At 47.3% G+C, this 27,972-nt stretch overlaps 1 protein-coding gene across 7 annotated transcripts in view; it reads left to right on the forward strand.

Moving 5' to 3' along the window:
• The window catches only part of DLG3 (discs large MAGUK scaffold protein 3), a 58,145-nt gene extending 36,160 nt beyond the window's left edge, over window positions 1-21,985 (forward strand). For 4 of the 7 annotated variants that reach the window (XM_058714828.1, XM_058714835.1, XM_058714833.1 and 1 more), the window contains 10 exons: window positions 9,211-9,387; window positions 9,620-9,695; window positions 10,518-10,617; window positions 14,228-14,269; window positions 15,587-15,637; window positions 16,255-16,356; window positions 16,962-17,134; window positions 17,556-17,665; window positions 18,271-18,362; window positions 19,743-21,985. In XM_058714828.1, the coding sequence (XP_058570811.1) occupies window positions 9,211-9,387; window positions 9,620-9,695; window positions 10,518-10,617; window positions 14,228-14,269; window positions 15,587-15,637; window positions 16,255-16,356; window positions 16,962-17,134; window positions 17,556-17,665; window positions 18,271-18,362; window positions 19,743-19,849 (1,030 nt within the window). In that variant the 3' untranslated portion in view covers window positions 19,850-21,985. Of the gene's footprint in view, window positions 1-9,210; window positions 9,388-9,619; window positions 9,696-10,517; window positions 10,618-12,462; window positions 12,509-14,227; window positions 14,270-15,586; window positions 15,638-16,254; window positions 16,357-16,961; window positions 17,135-17,555; window positions 17,666-18,270; window positions 18,363-19,742 lie in introns of all 7 variants that reach the window. The other 3 variants (XM_058714830.1, XM_058714831.1, XM_058714829.1) reach the window with 3 other exon arrangements.
• The last annotated feature ends 5,987 nt before the right edge of the window (window positions 21,986-27,972 follow it).

Below are 27,972 nucleotides of genomic sequence, written 5' to 3' on the forward strand. Positions count from 1 at the left end.
TTGGGACATCTGCATTCTCAATTCAAGAAACATTGTCACAAATATTGGCTTGGTCATCAAAGGAGGCTGGAGAATGCTCCTTGTCATCAAGCAGACATGAATTGTGAAAGTGTTCTGTGATGATAGCCCAGGGTGATGCTGGGGAGAGCCTGACTTCGACATACTCATTAATGAGTTTCAGTAGTGGATTAAAGTGCCAGTGAGGCGATTTGGGCAGGCTTCACTATCTAACAGAATTTGAGGGTGACATTAATATACATCTTAAAATGCAACAGCAATTTATGTAGTGTTCCGGGCTACCAGAGGATGGGGAAGACTTTCTGATACCAGCGATTCTTGAACCGCCTATTGCTAGAGCATGTTCCCCAGTCACCATTCCTTGACCTGTGCTCATAATCCCCCCAGGTGACCCAAAAGGTGTTGTGAACCCCAAATGTTCACATATCGTGGGCTGATGGGTCCTTGAATGCCCCTCTAATTTCATAATTGACCTCTAAGGCCTGAGACTTTGAGGTAGACTGAGGAGAATAGTGCCCCTTTCCTTGTTCTCCATGTTCCTGTCTGCAAGGAGTGTCAGGAAGACCCAACTTGCTGTCAGCTACATTTGTTCCTCTTGTGATGACCCATCTTGTATCTACTTGACTGCTCGAGTTTGGGCTTTTAGGTTGGTCTTCAGAAGCTGCTAGACATTTTAACTCTCACATTAAAGTCAAGGGCTCATAAGTGACAGTTGCTTTGCGGCTCTCTGTGCATGCTTCATAAGGACGGGGCAAGGGAGGGGCTGCTCAGTTTTCAAATAATAGGTGCCTTTTATCTGGTACTTTCTGTGGCTCAGGCTGCTATAACAAAATACCATAGACGAGAAGCTTAAACAACAGACATTTATTTCTCACAGTTCTGGATACTGGGAAGTCCAGGGTCTAAGTGCTAGCAGGTTCAAGTTCTGGTGAGTGCCCCCTCCCTCTTCCTGGCTTATAGGTGTCTACCTTCTTGCTATGTGTGCAAGTAGAGGGGGGTGGGGCACGTGTGTGGCTCAGTGAGTTAATAAGCTTCTGACTTCGGCTCAGGTCATGATCTCACAGTTCATAAGTTCAAGCTCCATTCTGCTGTCATCACAGAACCCGCTTCAGATCCTCTGTTTTCTTCTCTCTCTGCCCCTCCCCTGCTCATACTCTGTCTCTCTCAAAAATAAATAAACATTTAAAAAAGAAGAGAGAGACAGAGAGATGTCTCTCCTTGTCTCTTCCTCTTCTCATAAGGGAACGATCTCCCTCACGACCTCATCCAAACCTAATTACCTCCCTAAGGCTCCACCTCCAAATACCATCCATCACCTTAAAGGTTAGGGCTTCAACATATGAATTTTGGTGGAACACAGACATTCAGCCCATAACACAGATGAAAGGAGGGAAGCAATGTCTTAGACCCCATCTGGTATAGGAGGGAAATACAGTGAGAGAATCCTCTGAGGGATAGTAACTAACTGGAGAGTAACTGGAAGTGTGTTTTGTGCCCTCCTGCCCTAGCCTGATCTCCTGCACTGTTCATGAGCCTCAGACATGGCCTTCGTCCTCAGAGGGCTTCCCCTTTGGTGATACACTATGAAATAATTTAAAACTGCAGGACTTAAGTAAATAGAAATAAACAGAAAACATTAAGAAAAGTCATTGCAAAATATGTAGGATGAATTTGGAAGAAAGACATTTGGAGTGGGCAGGGTCACAGAGAGAAGAGTGGGGCTTGGTTTGGGCCTCAGGGGAACTAATGAGGGCGAGAGGGGACAGGCTGAGTCTCCCAGGCCACCATAGATGGCTGGAGCCACAGGCAGAGAGGTGGGCACGCTTACTAGGCCAGTGCAACAGAAGGAGCCATTTTTCTTGGAGGCCGAAGGGCTCAAGTGCTCTCGTTTACTTTGCTTTGAGAAACCCGCCTGACCAGTTTCCTTAGTAGTTGCTATTTTCTTTGCCTTCCTGTTCACCAAGACACCGATGTGACTGTGCCAGGTGCTTCTGATTTCTTGGGCTTTTTTAGACCCAAACCTCACAATTTAGGATCTGAACTGCCAGAGACTTTGGCCAAGTAATCTGTTTACTTTGAGCTGATTATATTCCTGCTTTCCCCTCCAGCAGTGAGGTCTCAGCTGAAAGGAAGATTAGGCAAAGTCCCCCAGAGCACATGCATCATGTGGGCAGGTGCACGCAGCTCGTAGGGGATACTATTTGAAAGGTCACCACTTACACAACATATCTTTGAAGACCTTTGGCAGTGCTTTCTGTCGGAAGATAGGCAGAGGCATTTAAAGCTGACGTGCTGAATCTTAGCTTGGAACTCCAACCTGCAGACCCTGGGAAGTGAGCATCTGCTTTTCATGCTGGTGTGACTTGGCTCTGGAAGGTTGCTGCATTACCCACTTTCACTTTGATTTTACATGCCACGTTTTCTCTGGGGCACAGTCTTTACCCTGCTCTTAAGATACATCAGTGTTTAAAAAATAAAAAGAGAAAATAAACATTAAAAAAGGGTGGGGGGCTCCTAGGTGGCTCAGTCGGTTAAGCATCTGACTTCGGCTCAGGTCATGATCTCACTGCTCAAAGGGTCATGAGTTCGAGCCCCGCATCGGGCTCTGTGCTGACAGCTCAGAGCCTGGAGCCTGCTTATGATTCCATGTCTCCCTGTCTCTCAAAAATAAATAAACATTAAATTTTTTTTTTAAGTTTAAAGACAACATGGGGCGCCTATGTGGCTCAGTCAGTTAAGTGTCCGACTTTGGCTCAGGTCATGATCTCACAGTTCATGGGTTCAAGCCCCACATCAGGCTCTGTGCTGGTAGCTCAGAGACTGGAGCCTGCTTCTGATTCTGTGTCTCCCTCTCTCTCTGCACCTCTCCTGGTCACGATCTGTCTCTTTCTGTGTGTCAAAAATAAACGTTAAAAAAAAAAAAGATGTTAATGTTTTCCTGGCCTGGCCACAATGTTTGAGAAGTTGCAGGAAAACCCAGGATCTGTGGCTTTCCCTTGCTTCACAGACTGTGCAGCCATAACCAAGGAGGAACATATTCAGGGTTGAAGGATAATCTTTTATGTAGACCACTTACTGTGATCTTAGGCTTTAGATGGTAATTTTTCCATAAGCTTTGTTCTCTCCTGACATAGGGTTTCCCTCTGAGATGACCAGTCCTCCACTTGGAGGCTTTCATGGAATTCTTTTTATCTAGACTCAGAAAAAATAAGGGGTTTCTGAGGCTGCTCATCTCCCAACACACCATCTTGTCAATAAGCTCACATACACGGGGTGAAACCAAGGTGCCAGAGTAGTCAAATATGGTTTTAGGTGTCTGGAGACAAATAGGTATTGCTTTTTTTTTCCTGCTCACTCTTTTTGAGTCAGAGGTTGAAAAGTTTCATTGGTATGTCATCTGGGCCTTGCATGTGTAGAATTTTAGTTTTGGGACAGTGGTTCAGTCTGATTTAAAAGGGGTGGTATGTTATATGCCTTGACTTTTTCTAGTTCTTGCCCTAAGGATAAAAAAGGGTGGGTAGGAAGATATAACAGTGTTGGCAAAAAAGGTGCTCCTTCATCCTCTTACCAGATCCAACCTGAGGCATTTGTAACAAGGAGCCAGTCCCTGTTACTTTCTTAGGTTTCCAGGCTGTTCCTAAGAGAGATTGTCACAGCTAGATGGCCACAGTTTAGCATGCTTCTGAAAGATCTCAGGTAAGTAGCCGACACTTTTTCAAAGTTTATTAAGGTCTAATTTACATACTTTTTTCAATTACATGAAATATGTATCATTTGAAAGGTGGTTCGACTTTACTATTCAGGCTTGTTCTCTTTTAGTTTCCTTCCTTCCTTCCTTCTCTATACCCAACGTGGGGCTTGAACTCATGACACTGAGATGAAGAGTCATATGCTCTACCGACTGAGCCAGCCAGGTACCCTTGTTCGCTTTTAATTTTACTTTCCACGTGAAAGTTTAGCCTGGTAATGATCAAAAGTCCGAGGCCATGGAGTCAGTCCCACAAGACCTACTAAGTGGATGCCAGACTCCTTAGCTGGACTGCAGACTGAGTGCCTTGCACTGCAGCCAAATATGGGTGTTGCTGACCCTGCCACACAGCCTTGGTTGCTCGCCTCCAAGTCCTTGCTCACACTGTTCTTTCTAGCCAGACGGGTGTCTCCCTTCTCTCCCTCGAAATCCTGAACCTTCATTGAGGCCCAGTTCAAAAGTCAACCCTTCCTCATAACTTCCCCAAGGTAGGTGTGACCTACCTTTTTTAGGCCTTGGCTTATCCTGCCTCTCGTTACAGCATACTTGGCCAGCACACTCTGTAAGGCCAGGACTTATTTTCTTCTGTGTCTTCCATCCAGAAAGGTATTTTTAAGACATAGCCAAGTGGGGAGTTAGCTTTTGTTTGTTTGTAATGTGACTGTGACTTAGACCTCATGACATTTTTCTGAGATTTAAGAGCCCTGGTGTGAAGTTGCCCACCACACAACTCTAGATGAGGCCCTGTGTGACTCTGGGCCTGGTTTGTGTCATCTCTGAGGAAGTTTTCTAGCTCTTAGTCAAATACAGTCTCAGCAGGAAAACAGACAAAGTGGATTTAGAGAACATCTCCATTATGGATTCAGAAAACAAATCACCACCACGACAGTGGAAGGACTGGTGAGGGAATTGGGCATCTTTAGCCTGGTAGAGAATACCTCAGAAAGACTTGGGCTCATTAAATGCTAGAATTGGAAAGCAACTTAGAGACCTCTGAGGCTCCGATGTCCTGCAAAGCTCTTTCTCCATTTGTAGTTCTGATTGATAGAAAAGGAAATTCTTGTTAATTCATTTCACATTCTCAACTGAGAATGACATTATAGCTCAGAATTTCAAATTTGATTTCTTTTCTCGTATTTCAAATTCAAATGTGCTGCTATGTGTTTAACAAAAGCATAGTTTACACTTGATCACAGCCAAAAGGCCGAGAAGCGATAAGAAGATCATAGTTTAAAAACATTGCTTATTCTGTTGTTCAGTGTTCCTCATCCACAAATTCATCAAACAAAATCCAGATAAACTTGGGTACCACTTTTTTTTTTTTTAAGTTAGGCATCATGCCCATTGTGGAGCCCAATGAGGTTGAGACCTGAGCAGAGATCAAGAGTTGGATGCTTAACCTACTGAGCCACCCAGGTACCCTTTGGTACCACTTTTTACTGGAAAATTGCCTTTTTTTGCCTTGTTGGCTAGGGAACTTAGAGCCAAACATGTTCCTTATCAGAAGTAAGTGACTCAAGCCAGGTGCTTGGTAAATCGATTTCCCCACTTGCTTTCTTTTTTTTTTTTTTTTCTTCCCCTTAAGCATCCAGAGGAGGGCCTGATCATATTAGATGCTCAAAAATGCTTGTTTAATTAATGGATGTCCTTAAGAATACAATATTGTATCATCTTTAAAAATACTAGTTTTGGGGCACCTGGGTGGCTCAGTCGGTTAAGCCTCCAACTTGGGCTCAGGTCATGATCTTGTGTGTTTGTGAGTTCGAGCCCCACGTCAGGCTTTATGCTGACAGCTTGGAGCCTGGAGCCTGTTTCTGATTCTGTGTCTCCCAATCTCTCTGCTCCTCCCCTGTTCACGCTCTCTCTCTCTCTCTCTCTCTCTCAAAAATAAAAATAGAAAAAAAATTAAAAATTTTTTTAAATATTAATTTTGATGAATCGTTAATGAGATGGGAAATATTAATGATACAATTTCAAGTGACAACTAAAGTTGCCGAATTGTATGTACACAGCATGTTTCCATCTCTGTGAAATCTGTTTTTTGTTTACTTATTACACAGTATTATGCAGTATCACAATGGTATGAAGAGTGGTTCTGAGTTATATTAAATGTGATTTTTTTTCCTTTTTTAGATTTTATGTTTTACAAAAATTCTATGATAAGTTTATATTAAGTAAATAGTTAATGAAATGAATGCATATGAATAGTTTGAAATCTCAAATGTTTACAATACCATATTAAAAAAATAATCCTTTTCCTGTTCTCTCCTTTTCTGGCTCTCCAAAGTAAAGAAATAGTAAATCTAAGTAGCCCTCTATGTGTTACACAATGGAGCTAAAAGACAGTAGGGTCATAGAAAAATAATCAGATAAAAAAGTATTTCCACCAGGAAGGAAACCATAGAAAAAGCTTATAGGAAAGGAGGGGGTAGTTCTCTGTGGACACTATTTGCACAATAGTGTAAAATTAACTATTATTTACCTCAAAAATGTGATATCAATAAATTAGGAGGGGTGGAAGGATGAGTGAGAGTTATTGAAAACCAATAGGCAATGCCTGAAATGTAAAAAAAAAAAAAAAAAGTAATCAATAAACAGCAAGAAGCAATTATTTAGAAATGTGTTATAAAAGAAAGAGTTGAAATATTTGAAAGCAGTTTCTTTTTTTTTCTTTTTTTTTTTTAACATTTATTTATTTTTGAGACAGAGAGAGACAGAGCATGAACAGGGGAGGGGCAGAGAGAGAGGGAGACACAGAATCTGAAACAGGCTCCAGGCTCTGAGCTGTCAGCACAGAGCCCGACGCGGGGCTCGAACTCATGGACCGTGAGATCATGACCTGAGCCGAAGTCGGACGCTTAACCGACCAAGCCACCCAGGCGCCCCGAAAGCAGTTTCTTTTTATAGTGACTTACGTTTTTGAAAGTTAAAGTTGTAAAAGGAACATGTGCCCTTGGTTAAAAACCAAAGCAGACAGTGCCATTCCTGGCGTGCAGTGGCCACTGCTGGCATTCTTGTTGACTTGGATTCCACGCTTAGTTTGTTGTTCCTTAGCTTGTGTTATATATATTTTAATATTGTAATGTATCGGAAATTCATCTTGGAAGTACACTGGCCTATTGGTTTTATTTCAATCTCAGATGTTTAAAAAATTACCAGTAATTGGGTTCCTGACATTCAGAAAACATGTTTCTTATATCAGCTTTATCATATGTACTCCACTTCTTAACTGCCGTTGGCACAGGTCAGGCGTGCTTCTGTGGGGTGCTCAGATATATATTGGATTGTCCCTGGATTGTAACCAGTAAGCTCTCCCTTCCAGCATTCTACAACCTCATCCTAATCTCTCCAAATTCATTTTTTTTAATGTTTATTTTTTTCATTTTTGAGAGAGAACACAAGTGGGGGAGGGGCAGAGAGAGGGGGACAGAGGACCTGAAGTAGGCTCTGTGCTGTCAGCGCAGAGCCCTATGTGGGGCTTGAACTCATGCACCTTGAGATCATGACCTGAGCCGAAGTTGGACGCTTAACCGACTGAGCCACCCAGGTGCCCCTCTCCTAATTCATTTTAACATCTTTCCTTCTTCCCCCACCAAAACTAATTTGTGCTTAATCCAAGTTCTGTTCTTTTCCTCACTACATTTGTTTTCACCTGTGAAGCCCAGAATGACATCTAGTGTTTCTCATTGCCACTTAGAATAAGGTCTTCCCCATGCACGTGTCTGTAGGAACATCTGACAGAATGCCTTCCTTGCTTTAGGAAACTCAGTTTCGAATGCAGTACAAATGCATTCAGATTTGATCCTGTCCCACAGAGCTGGGAAAGAACCTCTTGGGCAGAGTGCCTCCTTAATCGGCTGGCCTCAGGCCCTCTCCATATTGCTTCACATGCATAAATTGAGGGAGGTAAAGGGCTCTGTGTCAGAGTTTGAGTATTTTCATTTTCAGATAATCTGATACTGATGTCTTAAGAATCCTGTTTCACAGAGTTTAAAAAGTAGATGAGTATTTCACTCTGCACAGTTTTACTACATTCTGTATTTCATTTGGGCCTGCAATGTGAGGAAATAGCGTGTTTTACTTTGCAGCTTCCAGGTGAGCCACAGACCACCACACTGCAGGTAGAAGTCTAAATCTTGGAACTAATTCTGGGAAATCCCCTGGGCTGTGTGTACAAGTAAGGTGTTAAAGAGAATATAAAAAAGAGAGCCTAGATTGCAAGTAGAAAAATACAAATTTCTCACTGAAATCACCCATCCATAGTGACTCTACAAGGAGAGATCCAGTGGATGAGAAAAGTAGACACTTTCTTTTTTTATTTTTTTTTATTTTTTTTAAAAGTAGACACTTTCAAACACAGGTGAGTTTATTGAGCAGGGAGCTCAGGTGTGAAGTGTCACCTTCACCAGAGCCAAAGTCAGCAGTAGATCCTGAAGGATTTGAGCTTGTAGTTTTGGTTTAAATTTGCCTTCAAAATCCACCCCACTCTGCGATTATCCAATTACATGTGAGGGTGGATTAATGTGCCTAAAGCTCTTTTGATGTGTCACTTCCCTACTCTGAAACCTTCAGGGGCCACTGGATTGGGTAATATTCAAGGCCTTCCAAAATTGGCCCCAGACATTTGTTTCCAACCTCATTTCCTAGGACTTCCAGCTGCAGCCATGCTGGGCTCCTCCTTTTCCTCAAGCCTGGATGGTATAGCTCCCTCCCCACCTTTTCCCACCTTTCCTGTTATCACTTTACTGTGTATGTCCTGCCAGAGGACCTGGCCTTCATCCTAGGTTAGTTAGGTGTGGGATGTAGGTCACATTATTCTTCCTCCCTGAGCCTCCACCCCCCCTCCCCCCATGTAAGAGCAAAAGACTGAACTAGGAGGCTTCTTGGTGGGGTCCTTTTGAACTTTACCATTCTGTGGGTGAGCATCAGCCTTATATTTTTTTCCTTAGTGGCCCCAGGACACAGGGCCCTTTTCTCTTCTGTGTCCCTGCAACATTTACCATTTGTTGTTGTTTGAGATGGTTGTTAACATGTTTACGTCCTGCTTTCAACTACTTTTTGAAGAGATGTTTGTAAACTGAGAGAGCCCTTTGGTAGGCTAACTTGTTTCCCTAGGATGTGGGTGAGGGAGAGGACCACTGAGTGTGTTCTACTTTGGACTTCCACCTTGTATCTGGAAGCTTCGAGGAGATGGGACTCATGAAAGATTTTCTTATTCCCCTTCTTGGGAGAGTGGGATGTCTCTTTGAGAAGAGGCACATATCTATAACATCAAGATGGAAAAGAGGATGCAGACTCCTGGAGAATTCCCTCTGGTCTTCTCTGAGGCTGCTGTGTCTGTGCTCACTCTTTGGGGTGTTCTTCCTCCACAATCCTTTCAAGACTGCCAGGTTCCTGGCATTTTGGGGTAGGATGGTAACGTCATCTTTTGCTGTGCGTTTCAGGGCCCTATTTGATTACGATCGAACTCGGGACAGCTGCCTGCCAAGCCAGGGGCTCAGCTTCTCCTATGGTGACATTCTGCATGTCATCAATGCCTCTGATGATGAGTGGTGGCAGGCGAGACTGGTGACCCCACATGGAGAAAGCGAGCAAATCGGTGTGATCCCCAGTAAGAAGAGGTGAGTTGTCATGATCATGAAGCCTTCCCTGCCCTCTTCTTGGTATTGATTTCTTTTTTTTTCCCTATTCTACTATAAGTAAGTTACTTGAGAGCAATGGATGTGCTCTATTATTCCTTTTTGGTAGAGAGTTTGTGCTCAGGACGTGGTTGTGACTCGGTGAGCCAAAAAGTGGCTTCTGAGACCATGCACTGGCAGTAAGTAACAGGACTTCTTTCTGACTCCAAAACAGGGTGGAAAAGAAAGAGCGAGCTCGATTGAAAACTGTGAAGTTCCATGCCAGGACAGGGATGATTGAGTCTAACAGGGTAAGTGGGGATCCCCAAGGAAGTGCAGCCAACATGTGAAGAGGAGTAAGAAGCTTGGAGTCTGTCCGGCGGATAAGAGAACTGGGGAGCACAACAGAATATCTCTCTTTCAGCGGGCTGGCTCTGTCCTATCAGAATACTGACTGCTTTTCAGAAAGCAGAGCGAGGGCACTCAAACTCTGTGTCCAGTGTATACTCCCTCCCCCTGGGTTACTGGCTCTTGAAGATGTGTTAGAGTTGGACTGTCTGGAAGGCTGACTTGTTTGGAACACACAAAACCACCTGTGGGTATCTCCCCGGCTACAGACCCTGTCGGAGCTGTGGGGACCCCTAACAGAAGCTGGCCTTGTTGTCCAGCGAGGAAGGCCAGCCTCAGAGCTCTGACCAACCCCTCAGACCAATGAGGCATGAGGGCTCAGTCATTCACCCCTTTTCTTCTGTGAGATTCACAGGCCAAAGAACTTCTGGAGCAGTAAGAGGGAAAAGAGACACGGAGTAGATGCCTCTGTGTGAATGTATCAGTGGCTCCTTAGGGCATGTGTCCAGGAGGCTACCATGATGTTTGTCCTTTAGAAAGTGCCAGTGAGTGCTGTGAGTCTGGATTAGGTAGAAACCTCTAACATCCCTACAACATTTTCCTGTAAACATAATTTTCCTCTTACATCAACTTTTCATTTAATCTCATAGACTCCATTTGTGAGAGATGGTCTTTTATTTAGCTCACCATTGTCTCCATTTTAGTTTTTCTTGCATGCTTTAAAATCCATTGTTCTGTTTTTTTTTTCTTCTGTCCTTCCCCTCCATCTTCATGTTCTTTCACAGTCGATCAAAACGAAACGTAAAAAGAGTTTCCGCCTCTCTCGAAAGTTTCCATTTTACAAGAGCAAAGAAAACATGGCCCAGGACAGCAGCATACAGGAACGTAAGTAGCAGCAGGGTACAGAGAGCAGACTGCCCACAGCCCCGCCCTCTCTTCCTCATTTGCACCTCCCCCTATGAGAAGACAGCGAGAGTGTGTGTGTGTGTGTGTGTGTGTGTGTGTGTGTGTGTGTGCGTGTGCATGCGTGTGCGGGCATACTCGCTCATTTGCAGAGTCAGCGTAGAAATTGGTGTGCAGAGCGAGACACTGGGTCTCTCATGCAGCTGCTCACTCTGAAAGAATGTTGGAGGCTCTAAGGAAGAAATGGTTCCAAGCCTGCCCTAGCAGGAAGTCCCTGGCACTGGTGTTGGGGGTGCCAGGCTGAGCTCTGCCACGGTGGTGATGAGCAATATTCAGCTATAGTGTCAGGTTTGGAAGAATGTTTTTTAAGAGAACCAGGTCTAGGGACACAGTGTTGCTCTCCTGGCTTCTTCCTCTTGTGTTTTCTTTCCCTGAACTTCACTCCTCTATGTTAAGAGAAGAGCTCTCTCTTCCCTAGACACCTGGAGTGGGACCTGCTTCCTGAATTACATGCATGTGCATATGCACCCAGGGTGTCCACACGGCTCCAACAGACTCAGTGTCATCCCAGAGTGATTACAGAGACAGCCTTCAAAATAAAATCCTTCCTGCTTACAGGAATTGACATGGAAGGGGGATTACTTGACATTGTCTAAGTAAAGATTTATTGCAAAACAATAAACAGTAGAAAAGGCCATAACTGAGCTATATAAACTTTTAAGAACCAATTTAATCCTGAGAAGTACTCATGTTCTGCCATATGCCTTGGAAACTAACTGTTCTGACCCTAACCTTAAACACCAGGTCACGCTGGTGAAATATTTCTCATATGGCTCATGGTGAATTGTAAACGTCTCCCCTGCTGCCTCACAAGGAGGGGCTCTGGGGTCCTGGGCTGTGGGAACTGGCAGGAGATGGACTAGTTCCAGTTGGGAAGGTCCTTTGTGTAGGCCAGCCTGATTCACAGTCATGGTCTACGTAGGTCATTGCCATCTGGACTGGTAGCTACTAGATCCAAGGGTGCCCTCATCCAAATGGAGGTTAAATCTCATAATCCTGGCCAGTTCAGTAAGAAGCACTAGGTGCAGTTAGTTCTGCTTGTGAGCAGTAGGAGGCGGTCTGAAGTGAGATCAGTTCACTTCAGTTCACTGGATCAGTCTCAGAACCTCCATGCCAGACCCAGCCTGGGGAGGGTTTGCTGTTGGGTGGCCCAGCTAAGGGTTGGGGTGAGAGTTGAAACTGCCTAGCGCTTATTGTCTAGAAGCTGGGCTCATCCCCTGTGGTCTGTGCAACTCAGGTCAGTGTTGAAGGCCATACCTCACACTGCATGAAGCTTTCCTTGAAGGGTTTGGACAGAGTGAGTCAGTATTGGGCAAAAAGCTCCTTGGGATGACGATAATTCTGCTTGCTCTTTTGTGCACCCTTGGAGGGAAATGGTGATTTCAGGGGCAGAGCAGAGACCTGGGTTCTGTAGCTATAAATTTAGTCAAACCAGGTACTCTAAGCCTTGGAAAGTCACCAGGCCGGTCCTGTTGGGCTGTAGACTATAGATCACTTCAGAAAGGCCCTCTGGCAGCAAGTTGGACAGCATAAAATACATGTATCTTATCTGACGTTGGGGCATTCTTTCTGTAGCAAAGTTCTTAACCTCACTATAATTATAGGTCTTCATAGTATTTCATACTTCTGTCGCTAATGCTCACCTGACTCTGTATTCTTCCTTCCCCTTGTCTTTTTTCTCTATTTTCTCTTTTGTCCCCATTTCTTTCCCTCCCTCCCCCACCCCCTCCTTCCCTCCCTCTTTGTCCTTGCTGTCTGTGAAATCAGGACTTCCCTGGGTTAAGTGACGATTATTATGGAGCAAAGAACCTGAGTAAGTCAAACTTACACACCACTAACTCTATTTCTGGCATGAGTGGAGGTGCTGGGGATGGGGGTATAGGGAACGTGGGTGAGGGCAAAGGGTGAGGGGAGGACAGTGTTGAGAGAACTCATACCACAGCAGGAAGAGGAACAAATGGCTCTGAGTGTCACACTTTTGCTCTGGATCCCTGGTACCCTAATAAAAGCCTGTCACTCATGTCTGTGTTTTCCTTTTGTACTTTGAAGGAGTGGGGAGCCATCTTGGCTCCCCACCTTAGAAACAAGGTGGGCAAGAAGTACTTCCTCAGGGGTGGCCACTCAGCTCATCTAGCCTATTGTTGAGGTGAGGGGTGCCTGCTGGTTGGATTCTTCTCCTAGTGACACAACATTAAAGAATTGGGCTTAGAAATGAGGTGTTTCAGTCTCTCTGAGGGCAAGAATACTATGGAGCCCTTTACCCAACATGCATCTGGGACATCCCAGCAGGTTCCAGGGGTCTCAGCAAACAGCTGTGGGCTGGCTTTCCATGGAGCATCTCTAAGGGGCTGAGCCGGGGGGCAGGTCTCAGTAGCATTTATGGACCATATATATCTAATGCCTTAGCTTGGGAAAACTCTGACCTCTCCCGTCTGGAAGATAATTCTGGAGTTGAAAATGAAGGAACCTAGATGGCAGGACCTTAGCGTCCCCTCTGTGCACAGAGGGGTGCATACACACGGCTCTGCCGGGCAGGTTCCGTCCAGGTATACTCTCCTTCAATAAGTAATAAAGTCACGAAGGCAAAGGAGCTTCCTCAGGGGATTGCTCAGGAACTAGCCTTGGGGGCCACCACAGCCAGTCCTTCCTATGGGGGCCACAGCATATCACAGTCTGGAACAGTGTCATCTTGGCTGAAACAAGCAGTGTCTCTGTCCATAGTTTGTTGTATCTGTGTCCCATCTTCATTTGCCTGTTGCCTTGGGAGCAGTGGGCTCTGTTTGGGCCACACTGTGCCTTGTGCCTCCTTTGAGCATGGCTGCTCTGCCCACACTCAGATGTGGGCAAGTCCTGGTGGTCCGAGGCAGGAGGGTTGCCGTGGCCTCCATATGTTCTTTGTTGTCTCTGTGTTTTGACATGTCTGTCTTCTTGTGGCTGGAGGAGCATCATCCCTCACCATTGAGGCCAAGCTAGGAGGAGGAAACTAGATAGTGGTGGCAAGAGGGCTCTTGGTGCCACCGAATGGTCAGAGTATCGTTCCCTGGTGACAGCTCAACTTAGCCAGTGCTTAGCCTCTTATTTCTGGAGCACTGCACAGTTCTGTACACTTCAGGGGCTCTGTCTGGGCAGGAAACTCAAGAGCAACCTGGTCCCTGGACTTCTCTTTGCTGCTGTCCCTGCCTTGCCTTTCCTATTGTTAGCTTTGGGAGATGTGTTTTGAGATAGGATTTGGAAACCACCCAAGTCAGTTCTTTTGATTCAGACGAAGAAGATGCTGCCAAAGAACGGAAGGCTTGTAGTGTCCAGGGAGGGACTTGACAGACCGAGAGGGCTCTGGGGACAAGTGCAAGATGGTCAGGGGCTCTGGATTGGAGCTGTGCCTCCCAGTTGGTAGCCCGGATGTGGCAGGCCTCTCGTGGCCTGACTTGGTTGGCAGCTCAGAGTCTTGCTCCTGGAGTATTTGAGTTTTGTGCCACGTGTGACCTCTCAGTGGTGTGTTCTGAATCGGAGTCTCTTTCTTGTTGGCTTGCAGAGGGAGTGACATCCAACACCAGTGACAGCGAAAGCAGTTCCAGTAAGTGTGTGTCGCTCTCCCTCATGTCGTGTAGCTCCACCACATGTCCTGGCCATCATCCTCATTCCGGCATTGCATGGCTGCCCTTTCCGTTCAGAGGCTACTGCTTCTTTCAGCCATGTACACTTTGAGATCCTGGAAATGCTGTGGCCATTTTGTCCTCATGGGGTGGGGTTCGGGCCATGAATTAAAGGAGAGTATAAGCCCCACACTTCTGGCCAGGACCTGGCTGAAAGATGTCCCTGGGGCCCTGGGAAGGGTGAGCTGCCAGTAAGTCAATCCCTGCCATGGGCCTCACAGGCTATAAATGCTGCCAGTTTTACACATTGGTTTGGAGACCAAAAGGCAAATGGCTCCCATGGGATATTGTCCCGAATTGCCTTTCCAGGTCTCTAGGATCTCCTGGGTTAAGGCTCGGTGTCCTTGTCTTTTTTTTCCTGACTTAAATCATCCAGGAACTGCCTAGTTTTCCTTCAGAGATCCTATGACCAAACCAGAGAAGCCACAGTTGAAACCCTATGACCTTTGGGAGCACTGGCCTCTTGGGAGCTGTGGCGAGAGGGCCTTGTACAGTCTGCCCACGAGTCTTAGGCTCAGAGGAAGCCCGTGAGCAAGCATCCCAGGGCCTGATGCAGATGTTGCTGCCTTCCCCAGCACTGCCACCAGCTACCTGGGGACCTCTGGGCACCCAGCACCAAGTGGCTTGGTGACTGTTTTAGGAAAAGCTTGTCACTGCTGGATATACAGAGCTCTACCATGAGGAGAGAACAGGGCTCAGCATTACTCTAAAGGGCGCTGGGGACCTTAGCCCAGCCTTGAGCCACTTGTCTGGATGTTTGTCCCAGTGCATGGGGAGGGAGAGGTAAACCGTTAAAAGGGCAAAGTTAGGCTGCAGCTTTGGGGGCCTGCGTGAGTGCCCTGATTCCCCTGCCTGCAGATTATGGGATGTGGGTAGTGTTTCTCGGCCTGTTGAAGCTTCCTCATAATCCTTACCAGAGCAAGAGGGTAACTGAGCACTGAGGGTAACTGTGACCTCTAAGGACAGTTCCTGAGAAATTGGGGTGGGTTTGGGTGGAGGCTTTCTGGCTGGCGGGTCGTGTCCCTTTGGTCAGCTATATTTTGCTGAACAAGAGGACTCCTGATTCCTGTCCTTTCTTGTTGGTGGGAAGCAGACAGGCCCACAGGGCAGGTGTTAGCAATTACTTCCTGACCAGGCTGTTTTCTTGCAGAGGTGGGGGTGGGGTGAATGTTGTAGGGGGACCAGGACACAGGGAGGCAGATTATAAAGTGCTAACATGTCTCCCTGTTTTGTTGCAGAAGGACAAGAGGACGCAATTTTGTCATATGAGCCAGTGACGCGGCAAGAAAGTAAGCCCCCTTCTGAGAGTCTTGCCTTCAAGCTTGTGTCATGGTCGTGGGCCAGCACAGCGGTTGGCCGTGTGGGCAGAGGGGAGAGCGCAGGTGGAGTATGAAGGCATGGCTCGTTGCACATCCAGCCCCTGGGCACCTCCTTCTCTTCGACAACTTTCTATCATTCATAGAGAAGGGGGAAAGGAAACCCAGTGTGCACCCCTTGCCATACCTTTGTTGCTGCCCGGGTGCCTTCCAGAAGATAGGGCAGGTTTGCAAAGATGGCAAAAGTCAATTTTGGTGGGCGTGACTGTTGCCAAAAGAAAGGTTCTGGTCCCTCCCTCCAGTGGCTCCTCTGAGAAAACCTTGCCTAGCTGCGGGTGCCCATGCAGAGATTTCTCCTGAATCTGCTGGGAGGGGAGATGTTTCTGACTTCAGACTTGCCTTGGCCTTAGATATTTTCAAATTAAAGGCTCTTTGATGTCTTTGTAGTTAAAAGCTAGAGAATGGGCTGCATACACTCTGCTCTGTCTGACTGGTGGCTCCAGAGCCTAGGTGTTCTAGGCAGACTTGGAGGTAGAATAGGCTGTCTGGTGGGAGGCCTCACTCACTGCCTCCATGCTCTGTCTCTCCAGTTCACTATGCAAGGCCTGTGATCATCCTGGGCCCAATGAAGGACAGAGTGAACGATGACCTGATCTCGGAGTTCCCACATAAATTTGGATCCTGTGTGCCACGTAAGAGCCCAGGAGGGTTTTGGGAGTGAGGCATCAGTGCCCAGGGAACTATTGCTCTGATGTTTTATGGAAAGGGTCTGGGGCCAGGTTCTAGGGTTCTCTGGGTACAGGGTATATCTAACACTCTGGAAGACATTAGGTAGCAATAGATCCCCACAAAGCTCATGGGGTTGGGAGGCCTAAGACATCAGGCTGGCCTGCTTCCTTCCTTGGAGAGAAGTTTGAACGGCAATGGTCAGGAAGGATTGGACTAATGGCGGGGGACGGGCAGCCCGAGTGGTGTTGACATGGCCTGGTGGGCAGCTTGTTGGGTTTGCTGGCTCCCATACCACATTAGGCATCCTCTGCCAGGTTTTGGCCCAGGAAACCCCACCTTTCTGGTCCAGTTTAAGCTAAAGCAAATAGTTCCCTGTGTGTGAGACCTGGTAATTATAACAGAAGTAGACAAGACAAACTTCTTTTCAGCTGCTTCCCCCCTCACCCCACCACTCATCTGGAAAATACTTGAGTGGCCTCGGGACCCAGGTAGAGAAGAACAGGTCATCTCTTTGGGCCTGGGGTAGGTCATTGTCCTCGACCACACAGCATTTCTTCTCTTCCTTCAGATACTACTCGGCCTCGGCGTGATAATGAGGTGGATGGACAAGACTACCACTTTGTGGTCTCCCGAGAACAAATGGAGAAGGATATTCAGGACAACAAGTTCATCGAAGCAGGCCAATTCAATGATAATCTCTATGGGACCAGCATCCAGTCGGTGCGGGCAGTTGCAGAGAGGGTAAGAGGAGAGGAGATGGCCCTGCTAAATATAACCCTCAAAGGAAAAACAGAAAAGTTCCTGCTGACACTCCGTTAGGATCCTCCTCCTCCTGGCACAGGGCCAACCAAAGGCGTGTCGGCTCTGTGTGTTCCTAGCTGCTGGAAGGAGGTGGCTGTCTGTCTCCTCCATGCAGCTCACCCCAGCGTGTCCCCCACATGAATAGGGACCCTTCTGCAGATGTGGCCTTTTCTGGGGGTAGGAGAAAAAGGTGGAACCTGGGTGCCTCAGGGGTAGAATCTTCTAGGCCTCTCTGGGTGGCCCCAGGTTCCTCCTCCCGCCCCCGCCCCCCCAGGCAGATGTTTGGGTTGCCACCCGGTAAGTGCTTGGGACTGGGTAGACAGGGACTGGGTGGGCTGAGAACAAGTCTTTGCCTTTTCAGGGCAAGCACTGCATCTTAGATGTTTCCGGCAATGCAATCAAGAGGCTGCAGCAAGCACAACTTTATCCCATTGCCATTTTCATCAAGCCCAAGTCCATCGAAGCACTTATGTAAGTATTTGCTGAGACTCAGACACTTCCAGCTAGGAGAGGCCCTGGAAAGGAACAAGAAAATAAACTGTTTTGTTGGGCAGGGGTGAGCCCCAGTGGAAGGTCAAAGGAAAGTCTGTACCCCATCTCTGGTCACTGAAGGCTCCTTCTGATTTGAGTGCCCATGCATGTATTCCCGGTTGTGCATTTACTTACTATTTATTTATTTATTTATTTAATTTAAAGTTTACTTATTGATTTTGAGAGAGAGGAGAGAGAACACAGCCAAGGGAACGGCAGAGAGAGAGAGAGATGGAAAGAGAGAGAATCCCAGGCAGGCTCCACACCATCAGTGCAGAGCTCAACATGGGCTCAATCCCACGAACTGTGAGCTCATGACCTGAGCCGAAATCCAGAGCCAGACCCTTAACCAAGTCAGCAACCCAGGCGCTCCATCCTGGTTGTGCTCTTAAACCTGGAAGGTTTGTGGAAGATGTTTAGCTATGAGCCACTGCTGCTCTCAGAGAGCAGCTGAGTAGCTTTTCAAGGAGCCTGGAGCAACTCTTTATGTCAGTCAAAACGTAGAATCCGGTTTGTTAACCATTTTTCTTCCGTGTCTGTGGCAGGGAAATGAACCGACGGCAGACATACGAACAAGCAAATAAGATCTATGACAAAGCCATGAAACTGGAGCAGGAGTTTGGAGAATACTTCACAGGTAAGAGTTCCTGCTGCCCGGCTTGGGTAACATGGGACAAGCCAGACGCCTATTCTGGAAGTGTCTCCTCTCCAAGAGGCTTAGATACCCGACACAGACTTTCTGGATGCTTTTGAGGTCACACCTTTTGAAAATACTCAAGTGCCTCCCATCCAGCTGGAGGATAATCATTTTGCAGTATCAACCACCACCACCCAGCTGCTTTAGATCATTTTGTTCATCCTATCTTCGTGTCCTTGCCACATCTAAGGCTCCCTATGTCACTTTGCTCCCCTCCCAACTTGTCCCCTCCCCGATCCAATACTCAGTTTTGCACGTTGTAGGTGCTGAATATATGTTTGTCAATGATGTTGGTTCCTCTGTGTGGTATACAAGTTGTCTGGCAGCATGTGTCTGTGTGTGTGCATGTGCGTGTGTGTGTACCTGCTCACCTATCCCGGAAGGTCAGTTCCTAAAAGGTTGTGATGGTTTCTGTGTCCCATGTTGCTTACCTTTAAAGGACAGTGCCCTAGGGGCGCCTGGGTGGCGCAGTCGGTTAAGTGTCCGACTTCAGCCAGGTCACGATCTCGCGGTCCGTGAGTTCGAGCCCCGCGTTAGGCTCTGGGCTGATGGCTTGGAGCCTGGAGCCTGTTTCCGATTCTGTGTCTCCCTCTCTCTCTGACCCTCCCCCGTTCATGCTCTGTCTCTCTCTGTCGCAAAAATAAATAAAAAACGTTGAAAAAAAAAAGTAAAAAAACCAAAATTTAAAAAAAAAATAAAATAAAATAAAGGACAGTGCCCTATATGTGCAGGTTGGTGCTAAGTAAACCCCTGCTGGTGGTGTCACCAGGTTAAGTAGGGAAAGGATGCATGGCCATACTCTCAGACCTGGGCTTTTGGAGCTCCCTTTACCATTATGTCCCTGTCCTTCCTCATGTGCTGGGCTGGCCTCTGACATGGAGCAGATATGACAGCCCCAGGAGCACTGCCTCTTGCTGAAAACTGTTTCTTTCAGTTTTTTCTTTGGATAACTGAGATTTTCCCAGTCTTCTGCTAAGGCTGTTGAGAATGACCTGCTGCTGGCCTGACGGCAGCCTAGAGCAACATGAGCCACGAGGTCTGGCATCTAATGGATGCTCAGTAAACCTTTTTTAAGCAATACGTGTTCCTCTTCGTTGCTGCTTAGTCTCACTGTCTCAGCAAGTTGACATTAAGCCCTGGGCTTGGAGCACCTGCCAGTTTCCCTCGCTGCCCTGGGCTCACAGGCTGGTGAGACTGGCGCCCACATCCACGTGGGTGTCTCTGCTGGACTGAGCTGTAGGGTGGCGGGGTCAGGCTAGATTGCCGGGTTGGGGTGTGTTGTGGAGCACATTAATAATTTTGTTTTCCTCTTCACTGTAGCCATTGTACAGGGTGACTCACTGGAAGAGATTTATAACAAAATCAAACAGATCATTGAGGACCAGTCTGGGCACTACATTTGGGTCCCATCCCCTGAAAAACTCTGAAGAATCCCCACCAAGCACTCTCTTGTGAACAGAAGACATCAAGTCCCTCTTCCCTCCTCCCTCTTCAGTCCTGTCCCCACCAGGAGAACAAATGACTACTGTTCTTGTCCCCTTTTTTAGATATGTCCCAAAAATTGAGTTTTCTAGTCCTGTTCTGTTTTTTTAAATTTTCGTTTGATTTTAGTTTACTTTTTGGGATGATGCCATCTCACTTCATCATGTGACTGTGCCCATTCCTGCATGGACCTTTCCCAAGCACTAGCACAGGTGCAAATCCATCAGAGTCATTGTTTTCATAAGAACCAAGCAGAAGCGAAGAGAAGAGAAGAGGACCTGACAGAAAGATAGGCTCTGGACAGCTGCACGGCTTGTGAGGCGAGCTCAGTGTGCCGCGTGCCGAGATGCCCCGGGCATTTCTGCCTGTCGTGCTGCTGTCACGCGGTGCTGAATGGTGTAACGTATGGTGACAGAAAGTATCTTATTTATATATAGATATATATATGTAATTTATATAAAATATATAGAAATTATTATATATATATATATTATACACTCTCATATAATATATATATATTCACTCACATTTGGACTAGAAAATCTATGGAGACTTCATCAATGGTACTGTGTTATTAGAGAAATGCTTTAATTTTCATAATCCAATCAGATGGCATCTTATATCCCAACTGGTTGGGGAGGGATCGAAAGCGGTAGTAAGTGCTGTACCAAGGGCACTCGCATATGGTCATTCTCTTGAAAGCGAAGGTTTGCTCTAGGACTGGTCGTGAGCGGAGCTTGTGCCTGGGGGGCGAGAGGGTTAGAGACTTGACCCAAAGGCGCTGCTGCCCTCGAGGTGCGGTCAGTCCTGTGTGTGGACAGAGAGAGAATGGCTAACGATGCTCCATATTAAATTGCCTATTGTTTTCTGCCACCTGATGTGTCTGCATGAGAGGTTTCCTTTTTGTTCATTTTTAAGCTGCTGTTAAACCAAAACCATGTTGTGCTACCGTGTCAGCCTTTTCATTATTCCAAATTTTACTTTTACTATTTAAGTGAATGCGTAGAATCCAATTTGACCGTGTTTTAAAGGCTCATGATGTGGAGGAGCCGGGCCTTGTGATAGAGTAGGTGACCCGGGCTCTGCTGTCCAGTCAGCAGAGGGGAAGTGGGGGCTGCTGAGAAGCGGGAGCTGGGGCTCTGTGTTGCGATGTGTCCCTTTCTTTACTCATGCACCTGGGACGCACTGGACTCCACTAAGACCCCTTCGTGCCCCCCCCCCCAACAGGGACGGGGTGTCACTTGCCTTCCAGTTCTGTGCTGGGACGATGGGACAGCACTGGGCTTGGCCAGCCACATAACAAGGAGTTTGATTTGGGTTTTGTTCACAGCTGCTTCATATGCCCTACCCTTGCACCCTCACCAACAGCTGGTAGCTTACTGTTTCCTCAAGAAAGTAGACTTTAAGGGTGTCAGTTTGACCTGTAGAGCTGAGAGTCACTCACTGGCAAGACGTGAAACCTTGTTGGTTTTCCCCAGAGTCAGAAGGCAGTGACTGTGGTCAAAGGAGTTTTTCCCTGACCACGAGAGCAGGTGGCAGGTGCGGCTCGGGCCCCACCCCTCCGTGCCCTTTGGAAGCCACCAAGCCTCTCTCGCCCCCACAATGGAGGCATCATGCAGGGGAGGAAGGGGTGGACATGCTTAGCCCCAGGGGTGAGTCTGTTGTTTCCTACCCGCTGGGTTGTGACCAGTGCAGATGATGCCACGTCGAAGACGCTTTGAGCACCACCAGCCAAACATAGGAAATCTGTTAACAGTCCTCCTACCAGCATAGTGAGGCCAACTGTAAAGTGTGGGGTCCAGACCGAGGGTAAAGAAAGGGCAGCAGCTTTACCTGGGCAGTTCACTGGATTGAAGGCAAAGAGGGATAAGGTGATGGCCGATGGTGACTCTGGTGAGGAGGGGGGGTGAGCAGGGAGTGTTGATTTCTCCAGTGTTAACTGATGGACTTTGAGTGGTGCTCAACCCTCTGCCCCTCCCAGGGAAGAAAATCAAGATTCAAAGTAAGCATGACACTAGTTGATTTACCAGTGTTCCTTCCAAGGAGACATATATTTTTTAATAAATGATAGTTGCAATGAACTGTGGCTTGGAGACCTTCTTGAAGGAGTGGAGAAGGGAGGGTGGGGGCACAGGGAGGGTGGGAGAAAGGCTCAGACCTCTGGGGTCCTCAGTGACCGTCTGCTGACTGAGTCAGGTTTTCCTCTGAATGGTTCGAGACCCTGGCAGTTGCACCAGTTCCTTTGTGAAGGCTGTACGCTTGGTCTTCTGCCGTAGCCCCCAAATGTTGCCTCAGATAGCACCAGCCAGTGGGGGTCGTGTCCATATTCTTGGTGGCAAGATGCTGACATTTCCCCCAAAGGTACAAAAGATGTGAGCCGCCTGCTGCAGCAAAGACATTTGGTAGAGAAAGCAGGGACCAAGCTAGCAGCATGGGTCTGAGTCATAAATATGGCAAGAAAAACCTGGCCTGCCAGCTCCCAATGTTTCCAGAAAGCACTGAGGGCTCAGGGAAGGCCCCAATTAGTAGGACAGGTGGCCGTCCCCCTGCCACCTCCTGAAGACAGCAGGAGCACCGAGAGCAGGAATGCGACATGGCTGATGGCGTTGCAGCTTCTGTGGAACAGCCTGAGGAGACACCACCGTGATTATCGTCAAGAGCAATGACTGACCGGAAGAGCAGCCCTGACATGTGGGCTGAACCACATAAAGGGTGATAACCCTTAACTGTTTGTGGCACTTTCTAGTTTGCAAGGTGCTTCTTTTGACATGCTCTCTCATTTGCTAGAAGGTAGGCCAACAAAAGAGAGTCCCCAAGTGTTCTGTAAGGGCTTAAGGGAGTCTGGCTCCCAAGTGCAAAGGGAACCAAGAACTGGCCTTGTCACCCCACCATGTGAGGCTCAGTCTGTCTTGACAGCAGCTGTTCCTCCTAGGGGAGGCTCAGCTGAAGAAAATTCAGCCCCAGCGGGAACATACTGAGCAACTCGGAAACCCCCAAAGTATACTACTACCTCACCGACCCTAAGCTCTGCCATGACCAGAGGGATAGAGCCCCATCTCCATGAGGAGTCTGCGCCAGGATCTCTCCCCAGTTCTGCTGCTGACGGCCCAGCTAGTCACGCCTCACTTTCTTCATCTCTAACAGACCTTAAGTGAAAACATTCATAAGATCATACTCATGACTACAAAAAACATTTGTTCAGAGACACATGACCAACTTTGTTTTAAGGCGAAAGCACTGCTAGAAATTAGCTAGTGAAAGCCAAATCTGTATCCAAAATGTGTGTAGAAGTTGTGCTCAAGGATGAAGCTGATATGGAGGCAGAAGAAAGTGGGAGTCGAGCAGCAGGACTGGAGAGAGCCTGGAGGTCAAGGGTCAAGCAAAAAAGGATGGGACTGGGGCGCCTGGGTGGCTCAGTCGGTTAAGCGTCCGACTTCAGCTCAGGTCACGATCTCGCGGTCCGTGAGTTCGAGCCCCGCATCAGGCTCTGGGCTGACGGCTCGGAGCCTGGAGCCTGCTTCCGATTCTGTGTCGCCCTCTCTCTCTGCCCCTCCCCCGTTCATGCTCTGTCTCTCTCTGTCTCAAAAATAAATAAACGTTAAAAAAAATTTAAAAAAAAAAAAAAAAAAAAAGGATGGGACTGTAGGGAACCTGGACTCGAGCAGAAAGGCCAGTGCTAAAGGGAATGGAGCCCTTCCCAAGGGACAGTGCTTGCCTGGTGCCAACCCCTGGAAGCCCAAGGTGTCAGAGAACCTTGTAGGAATGAGATGAGCATGTGTTCAGAGAGCCGTTAGCTTTCTCGAGGCAATCCAGTCCAACAAATGAGTGCCAAAGTTGGGGAGTAGTGCACCAAGCCGTCCTGGCCCTGGCAGGATTCATTTAGTCTCCATATTCTCAAGTTCTGTCCTTCATGCCCATTCCTACCTTGGATTTCATGGCTTTGGTTCCATTGATCTTTTTATCCATTTAGTCATTGCCTTGGCACCACTAGGATATTTTGCCACCACACAAATAATTTTTTTGTATGACTTTTTTTTTTTTTTAGAGAGAGGGTGCAAACGAATGAGGGGCAGAGAGAGAGAGAGAGAGAGAGGCAGAAGTGGGGCTCATGCTCACTTGACGTGGGGCTCACACTCACGAACCGTGAGATCATGACCTTAGCCGCAGTCATGCTTAACCGACCGAGCCACCCAGGCCCCTACAAATAACTTTCTGAAGCTCGAATTACAGATGTGGAGAAACCTCCCCCACCCATCACTTCCAAGAAAGAGAACTGGCTGCCACAACGCCTCTGTCCCTCCCCAGCAAATGGGGTCTTCGTGCCACGCGCTCTGCCCGAGAATAGAGGAGCTGCTTTAGCAGTGACGCCCTAGATTTTTTCTCTGCAGAGCCGTGCCCCTAGTCACACTATGGCACTCACTGGTGGTTTTCATGCTGCAGATGAACTACCTGTGTGTCCGGTCCCTGTCCCGCCACTGGCACTCTAACCGGATGTATCCAGCATAGTTTGAGGAACTGGAAAAGGGGTGGTTTGAGAACAAGGATTCAGACCCACCTGGTCACCGTGAAGGGCATGTGCAAGAGGATGTTCTCCTGACTGGCTTTCCTGTCCCCAGAGTCATCCTCCCCATAGTGGACAGAACCAGCCATATTATGCTCTTCCCTTCCCATGGGGCCCACAGGAAGAAGTTCAAGCTCCTTAGCATGGCCCTTCTGCCACCAGGCCTTGGCCCTTCTCTCCTGCTTTATCTTTTGCTATGTCCCCATCTGCTCTGACCATGAATTCCCTGAACGCCACAACCCCATGTTTTTGCTCACACTTCTTTTTCTGTGCAGTGTGGCCACCCCATCTTGAAGACTCCTCTTAATGTTTTCAGACTCAAGAGTTACCCTCCTACACTGCCTTTCCTGAAGCACCTCTTCTTCCCTCCCACCTCTTAGGTCAACTTGACTGTCCGTTCCTCTGTGCTCTGTTAGACCCTCTAAAACCATTTGTCACTGTAACAGCTGACATTTATTTTGTGTTCCTATGTGACAGGAACTGTACCAAGTGCTTTACACATTGAAAAAAAATTTTTAATGTTTATTTTTGAGAGAGAGAGACCAAGCATGAGAGGGGGAGGAGCAGAGAGAGGGAGACACAGAATCAGAAGCAGGCTCCAGGTTCTGAGCTGTCAGCACAGAGTGTGACGCGGGTCTTGAACCCACCAACTGTGAGATCATGACCTGAGCTGAATTGGATGCTTAACCGACTGAGCCACCCAGGCACCCCACTGCTTTGCCCATTTTAATTCACTTATTGCCACCAACAGCCCTATGAGATAGGTGCTCATATTATCTCATTTTCCGGATGAGGAAACTGAGGCACAAGGAGGTGACACAGCTAATAACCAGCAGGGCTGAGTCAAACACAGGCTGTCTGGCTGTAGTAGTTGTGCTCTTAAGAGCTACACTGTGCTGCCTCTCACTTCGCCACACTTGGAACATTTTATTGCCCTTATCTCTTTCTGCCTTCCTGCCCTTGACTCCTCTTTGAGAGCAGAGACCACATCTTATTCATGTGTAAACCCGCAGCATTTAGCACAATATCTGTCATGTAGCAGGTGCTCAGTAAAAAAGAAGAGATGCACTAGTCTTTGGTTCAACCTTGCTAGGGAGAGATTTGACTAGGCCTAAACCTGTGGGAAATACAAATTTTGTTTTTATGGTCTATGGAGAGCTTCCGTTCTGGAGTCCCTGCAACTTCCTCTGGGATCTTTCTCCATCAATTATGACTCCTTTTCATCTCCAACCACTTCCTCTCCTTTAGCTCCTACCCCCTTCTTTTCACTCTGCTGTCTTCTCACCAAGAATTCAACAATCTCCCTACTCTACCACTTACCATCCGTGTGTTCATTCAACACGCTCATCGAGAGTGCCAGAAAGTTCTCAATGTCAGCCACAACCTCCCAAGCATGATGTTCAGTTCAAAGACTCCTTTCTGAGTCTTAACATGGCAGAAAGAAGAAAATGCCATGTCCCTGCTCTCACGGTCGATGTCATTTCTCCCTGGGACACTTGGGCCTTTTTTTGACTCCTTCCCTCACTCCTCTCCCACTTCCTGAGTGCCACCATTTTCCTAGTCACCTGGGCCCCAAACCTGATGTCTCCCCCTTTGGTCATTGTATTCAACTTCTTACCACAACGTGTTGATTCTTTATGGTATCTGTTCAATTTGGTCCTTTGCTCTCATCGCTGCTCCTATTCTCACAATAACAAGAGCCACAGCCTGGTAAGTACTTAGTGATAGCACTGTGAGTGATGCTGAAAATACAACGGCAAGTCAAAGAATACAGTCCCTGCTCTCAAGGACCTAATAGTCTAGTTGGGGGAGAGCAACGAATAAGTCAACAAGTATATAAATACACATTATAGGAAACATTCTGAAGGGCGTACACAGGATGTAGCAATGGGATAATATAGTGAGAGGACCTGCTGAGGGAAGGTGCCCGAGAAGGCTTCCCTGAGGAGGTGACATTCGGGTTGAGACTTGTAAGATCAGTAGGATCAGCCTGGTGGAAGAGGGGGTGTGAGATGTGGGATACGGATTTATTTACCACCCTCCACTGGCCCCATTGTGCTTATCCAGGATTATCTCCTGATGGTTCTCTACAAACCACTCTAGACTATTTGTCTTTTTTTTTTTTTTTTTGACCTGTGAGCCAGGTCTTTGTGTGGAGTGTTTCTGGTCCTCATGTCTATGAAATCCATCAAGCTCCAGCTCAAATGTCACTTTCCACAAAGATGTCACTGATCACTCGAGGAGAGCCTTCCCCTTGCCTTCTTTTGCACCACTCCACCAGGTTATAGGGAACATACCCTGTTCTTCCTTGCATGCTAGCTAGCTGTCCATTATGTACTTCTCTAGCCAGGCAAAAAACTTCTAGAAGGCTGGGAGTGCATCTGGTATCTTTGTATCCCTCACAGCAGCTAAAATGTGCCAGACGCTCAATAAATGATTCTTGAGTGAGCTTCCTCTTTCTGGACCTGTCTTAATCTAAAACATGAGGGAAGTTGCACAGATGAGCTCCAAGGCCTCTCTTATCAATGATGATGAAGAGAAATCTTAAGGGACATTCACTATGAATCCTCAAAAAGAAAGTTCATGCCTTTTGCAATGTTTGGTTCAGAAAAACATGAACAGTGATGGAGATGACAGAGAAGGTTTAACTACAGCTGCCAAATAACATGGCACATGGCACATGAGCACATTAAGTTCCTACACAATTAAACATTACACACACACACACAGAGGCCATGTGCCTGCTGTGAGAGAGCAAAGGATACAGAAGAGATGCATGGACTATGACAGGGCAAATATCCTTTCCCCAGCTGGGAAGATGGGTAGGATTCCAGAACAGCTTAAAAAATGGAAAATTTTGTCATAGAACAGAGTGCAGATTCCGATTACTTACAGCTGGACAAAGAAATGGTGCTACACGGCAGGGGGGCGGGGTGCCTGGCGGGCTCATTCGGAAGAGCATGCGACTCTTGATCTTGGAGTTGTGAGTTTGAGTCCCACATGGGGTGTAGAGATTACTTAAAACTCTACAAAACTGAAGAAACTTCTAAAAAACTGAAGAAAAGGGGCACCTGGGTGGCTCAGTTGGTTGAGTGGCCATCTTCAGCTCAGGTCATGATCACATAGCTCGTGAGTTCGAGCCCCATTTCAGGCTCTGTGCTGAGAGCTCAGAGCCTGGAGTCTGCTTCAGATTCTCTGTCTCCCTCTCTCTCAGCCCCTCCTCTGCTCATACTCTTTCTATCTCTCAAAAATAAATAAATGTTAAAAAAATTAAAAAAAAGAAATGGTGCTAGGGAACTAGGAGAATGGACATGCCAAATATACCACTCAATGCCCTTGTATGGAGGGTTCAGGTGCCCCACGGTGGCAAATAGCATTTCCTGGCAGGATTTCCAGATGAAGTTTATTTTGAGAGAGAGAGAGAAAGCATGAGTCAGGGAGACGCAGAGAGAGAGGGAGACACAGAATCCCAAGCTTCGCACTGTCAGCACGAGGCCCAATGCAGGG

This window comes from Neofelis nebulosa, chromosome X (genome assembly GCF_028018385.1).
Source record: "Neofelis nebulosa isolate mNeoNeb1 chromosome X, mNeoNeb1.pri, whole genome shotgun sequence".
Taxonomy (NCBI): domain Eukaryota; kingdom Metazoa; phylum Chordata; class Mammalia; order Carnivora; family Felidae; genus Neofelis; species Neofelis nebulosa.